The sequence below is a fragment of the Chrysochloris asiatica genome, unplaced genomic scaffold, assembly GCF_000296735.1.
Source record: "Chrysochloris asiatica unplaced genomic scaffold, ChrAsi1.0 scaffold00113, whole genome shotgun sequence".
Classification (NCBI taxonomy): Eukaryota; Metazoa; Chordata; class Mammalia; order Afrosoricida; family Chrysochloridae; genus Chrysochloris; species Chrysochloris asiatica.
The window spans coordinates 3,782,794-3,788,528 of NW_006408631.1; the positions used below are offsets into that span (position 1 = coordinate 3,782,794).

General features: G+C 39.5%; 1 protein-coding gene across 1 annotated transcript; it reads right to left on the bottom strand.

The window, feature by feature from the left end:
* Positions 1–210: 210 nt before the first annotated feature.
* LOC102817786 (dynein light chain 1, cytoplasmic-like) lies at positions 211–480 on the bottom strand. The gene has a single exon (XM_006867957.1). It carries the CDS (start codon positions 478–480, stop codon positions 211–213), a length of 270 nt encoding a protein of 89 aa, XP_006868019.1.
* Between the last annotated feature and the right edge of the window lie 5,255 nt (positions 481–5,735).

Below are 5,735 nucleotides of genomic sequence, written 5' to 3' on the forward strand. Positions count from 1 at the left end.
AAACTATATACAAATGTAAGCTGTTTTGCAACTTTTTAATAACCACAACTAACTAGTACAGAGAAGGCCCTGTACAAAACAACACAATGAAGGGTCAAAGATGGAGGTGTTCCCTTAGCACGCTAAAGATTTCAGTCTCTGGTATTTGAAATTGAGGCTGCAGTCCGTGGTTTTGGATGGATCACTGGGTGTGTGGGCCCAGTCCATGCTTTAACCAGCTTTGAACAGAAGAATGGCCACTTGGCCCTGGTAGAAGTAGATGACGTGCTTAGTTTCATGTGTCACATAACTACCGAAGTTTCTCCCCAAGATGCAGTGCCAGGTGGGGTTGTACTTCTTGTCAAACTCCTTCTTGATGTGGGACGTGATGTCCTTCTTGATGTTGTATTGCTCTAGCACCTGCGTAGCGCACTCCGCTGAGGCCTGTTGTATCTCCTCTGACATGTCGGCATTTTTGATCACGGCCTTTCGGTCACACATCGTTCCCGGGGAGCACACACGGGCCGACTGTGGCAGTCTCCTGGGGGAGGGGTTAGAGCCACAGCAATGGGTTTTGAAATAGTGCTAGTATTAATGATGTCAATAGCAGCAGTAGTGCTGGTGATGGCTGCTGGTGTGCTTGTTTAATCAAATCATACAAATCTGAACTGTAAATTGTTTAGCATAACTTGTGCTGAAGAGCATGGTGTAAGAAGACAAAAAGGAAGCCAGGAACAGTACACCATGCTAAGGAGTTTGTACTTTATTTTGCAGGGATAATGGAATCTAAAAAAGGTTTTATGCAGAGAACTAAAGGATGAGACTTGAGTTAGAAAGATCATTCCAGCAGATATATGAGAGGATGAATGTAAAACTAATGTTCTCCCATGTAAACTATTATATGTTGTTGTTGTTGTTGTTAAGTGCCATCGAGTCGGTTCCAACCCATAGCGACCCTGTACAGGGTTTCCGAGGGTGTAAATCCTTACGGGAGTAGAAAGCCTCATCTTTCTCCCGCGGAGCGGCTGGTAGTTTCGAACTGCTGACCTTAAGGTTCGCAGCCCGATTCGTAACCACTACGTATATAATTCACAATAAAACATTAAAAAAAAAAAAAGAAAAGAAACTCTATGGAGCAGTTCTACTCTGCAGACTCTTAAAACACACACACACATATACACACACAAAAGAAAAACCTACCAGTCTCTGCAGGAGAAAGTTGAGATTTTCTGCTCCTGTAATGATTTACAGCCTTGGAAACTCTGCTCAGGGTCACTATGAATCAGAACCAACTCCATGGCACACCACAACCACCACCACACTCCTCGTGCACAGCCACCACCTGTCTGTCATCAGCAGTTTGCACGGTGCCAGGCAGCTGAACAGGCTTTAGCAGAGTTTCCAGACTAAGATAGAGTAGGAAGGAGGGCCTGCTAACTACTGAGAATCAGCCATTGGAAACCCTGATGATCACAAGGATCTGTTCTGCAACTGATCACGTGGATGATACAGACTGGACAGCATTGTTTCATTGTGCAGGTGGTTGCCATGACTTGGGGGCCAATTTGACAGCAGCTAACAAGTTCTTTTGCTAATTCATCATCATGTACATAGTCATGACATGTGCACACCATGGATGCAGCTATAATTTACCCCGCACGACTTGAATTTCAGTCTTGAACTCTCTTTCCACCTGTAGCTGAAACTTAAGCTTAAATGATTCAGTTACTTCGCCAGGTAATTTTAGAATTTCCTTCTTTCAAACTAAAGTCTCCTGTGGGTAGTAGATAGTAGACTGATTTACGTGGGCTGCTTTATTTATGTGGAAAGAGGGTATTGTCTCTTTGGCTGTGTCTGCTGTTGAAATAAACCATTTGTTTCTAAACAGCATCAATCCTTGGGTATTGGTCTATCCAGATGACCAGGCCTTCCAAGTGACTACCTCTTTCAGAATCATTGTCAAATGAGAAAACAAACAAACAAACAAAAAAAAACAACCAGAAAAACTGGGCACCAATCAAGGGCTTGTAGGAAGTGTCCATATGACCATCAGGTCCAATGCTTCTACTTGACCCATGGTTCTCCTCCTTGCTCTGAGCATAGTAGAAACCTCTAGTGTTTATTCATACCTTACTTTTCTCTCCTCCCAGGCACATAGAAGGATTGCTGCTAGGCAGGTTTGTATGATTAATTCTGGCCATTGGCTGAGGAAGGAAATGACATGTTACTTCTGGGCCACAGCATTTAATTTCTAATTTCACTCCAATACTCTCTTTTTCTATTGCAGTGATGGAAAAGGCCATCTATTTCCAACAGATCATCCCCAGAAATTGTGGGGTCTCAGTCAACCTTTCAGGCAGAGTTCTTACTGACCTGCCTTTCTCATGTAATGTGAGTAAGAAATAAATATCTGTGGCATTCGGCCTCGAGAAAGGAGGGTTGTTAGTTATCACAGCATTACCTAGTTTTTCCTATCTCCAGTGGCATGGGAAATTCTGTAGGGCTCAAGGTAGAAAAGGTCATCCTACTGTTTCAACTCAAGTTGCTTGGGAATTCCTGAAAAAACTTGCACCTCCTCTGGGATTCAACTGGAAACAAGGCCCAGGTGTCCTGTAATCACCATAATCTCTTCTGCAACCGATGGCACAAGACTGGGCATCGTGGTTTTGTTGTAGGTGAGATTGTCATGGGTCAGGAGGACCAACTTGATGGCAACTAATATCGCAGTTCCTCTTCCTAACCTTTTACATTGTCTTTTCTCGGGTTGTTTGAATATTCAGAATAATTGAAGTTTTGTTATATAAATGAATTAATGTGAGTTAATGTGCTGGATTGCAAAATCCGTTTTAACTACAAGGTCAACAGCACTTAACAACAACAACAATTTAAAATAGACTAAGAAAGTGAAATATATTCATCTAGGTTCAGTGCTTATAGCACATAGTATGTAGCTAAATAAAAGTTAACTGGCTTTTGACAGTTACAAAAGAACCTTGGAAGTCATGTAATATTTTAAAGGTCAAAAAACAAAGTGGAAAAAAAAAATTAAAAATAAAGGAGAAAGCCCACATTGATTGGACCAGGACATGCCCTGTGGCTGGTGTGCCAGGTCTCTTCATGTATAGCAATGTTTCACACTTATAATAGCTGTATATGAAAGACATGTTGATGCCCTCTTTTTATAGATGAAGAAACTGAGCTTCAGAAAGGCCATGAAACGTGCCTAAGATAGCAGCTTATAAGTAGCAGAATCAGGACCCTACCTCAAGTCCCTTTAACTCCAAAGGCCAAGTTATAAGTAACAGGCAATTGAATCTTTAGAACAATTGGGTAACTCTTTTGAAGCCACAGGCACATATAAGAACGTTTCACCTGGGGCTGAACAAGCACAGTTGATGTACTATTCTTCTGAGTAATGTTCTTCTGCAATACTTGTGAAGGGAATTTTAAAAATGAGACAATAAACAAAAACAACTTGACTTTAGATGAAAATAATCAGGAACTAGAATTCTCTGCCTAATCATGAGATTTCTTACAGAATTATTTTATTCTAATCAAAATTACATATTGTTTAATCTCATCAAAATCAAGAAAAAGCAACCAGGCATATAGTGGCTTCAATAAATTCTTATTAAATGAAAGAGTTCTGATAGTAATTAGTAATAATAAAATCCACTGGAGTATAAACACAATAATTTTTTAAAATACCTATGTAATAGAAAAATATCACCTTGAATTAAGAATGGCTTAGAAAAAAAGGTTTTGTAATTTATCCCAAAATACGTATCTTCAGATAATCATAATATAAAACCAAGGTAGACCTCAATTTTAGTTTGAGTCAAATAGAATAAGAAGAGAGAAAGAGACATATACTATTGCTTTGAACAGGGATTTATTTTAGTGGATTATTTATATTTATCAAGTCTCAAACCAGCATACCAATACTAATAGGATGCTCTCCTTTTGCTGTGATTTTATTAAGTGCTTTTTGCCATAAAACAAATTAACAAATGAGTTTATTCTTAGTGCTCCTTTGGTCTATGGAAGTATTGATATAGTACAGAAATCAAATGGTTTTCAAGGAGCAACTGCTCAGGTCATTGTAAAATGAGATGAGCCTGTTATTCAAATTCAATGTTTCTTTGAGATGCATATAAAATTTATGAACCCAAGATTCAGTTCATACTAATCATCTGTCTTATAAATTACTAGCAATTTTGTTATTTTGTTTAGTTTACACTCAGAGGATAACTTCTGAAAAAGACCCATGAATTCATGACACATGAATGGCTTTCCAATAAGGAGAAAATATTTCTTATTTTTGTAAGTGTTTCAAGCTAATGAAAGAATCCTAGGGAATAAAAAGAGATCCTTTTCATCTTGGTATCTGAGAGGAGGATCGAGATGTTTGTTACCAATGAGTTTCAAGATTTGACTCTTTTTTCCCTTTTGCCATTGTCTTCATTATCAATATTTGTAAGGAAAAAATGACTCAATTTTAGCTGATTAATAAACCAGCGAAAACAAAAACAACCTTTCTCTATATGGAATAAAATGTAGTAGCTACTATGAATGCTATTGTGTGAGGACCTTAAAGACTTTTAACACATGTATAGCTTTTGTCTTTTCAAGTCAACAAAGAAGTCAAACACAGTGACAGCTAGAGGCAGGGCGGGACAGACCAAAGGACACTTTTTCAAGGGCACTAAAGTCACATCAGAAATAGCCTCAGCTTGTCACCTGCCTAATTAGGCTGCCCTTGAGCATTCAGTTTAGCACATTGAGTCCCTATTATGAGCAAACAGCTGTGTTTGATGTGTGTCTGAGTTAGCAGAAGAGGGCAAATTGCGTCAAGAAAAAAACCCTTTGCGTTTGTAAGTACTTTGGGTATCATTTAGTCCCATACTCTTGATCAGCTGCAAAGGAAACCAAGTTCTTTAGAGGTTAATTAACCTCCCCTCAAATCACACTACTGCTGTGATGGGTAAAACTTAGGGTATCACACAAACCTCTTGAATTTCAGTTAAACTCTATTTCCACTCCATCGCTTGTCTCCTTAGTGTGTGTTTTCTACTCACTTTGTGCAATAAGCAGATGGTTTCTCACCATCTCTCATTGAAATTGATGGTCACAGCACCTTGGAACTCAATTATATTGTATATGCGTAAATAAACTTGCCTCTTTCTCACTCCTCCCACAAAAAGGTGAAGGACCAACCCTCAGCTAGCAAGGTGTATGGTGAACCTTCACATTGTTCAGCTATAGACGTTGTTAAGTATCTCCACTCTCCTCCTGAACAGAACACTGATCTTAGGTGCTGAAAAGGCTGGCTTTCTAGGTATTAAAATGATGGATAAGCTCCGGTGTGGCACTGTAGGATAAACACTGGATTGTTAACACCAAGGCTGGCAGTTCAAACACACCAGCCACTCTTGGAAACCCTATAAAGGGTTGCTATGAGTCAGAACCAACACGATGGTTCACAGCCAATAGGGAAGATGATGTATGAGAACAGAGTAGGGCTTAACTGAAACCAAGAGGATAGGCCAGATGGAGCTAATGGTGAATTAAAACTCTGGATGAAGCAATAAATCTCAAAGGTGATGCTGGGAGACCTTTATGAGTCCCATCCAGGCCATCTAAGCTGAGGCTCTGGACTCAGAGCATTCTCTGATAAGGAGACTGGGAATTGTGTCTCATATTCTCTCCCAGTCATCCCTATTTTGAGCTCAAAGTCCTCTCTTTGTCTCCATAAC

Coding starts and splice junctions, on each gene's coding strand:
- LOC102817786 (XM_006867957.1), bottom strand. CDS start 480: ATGTGTGACCGAAAGGCCGTGATCAAAAATGCCGACATGTCAGAGGAG.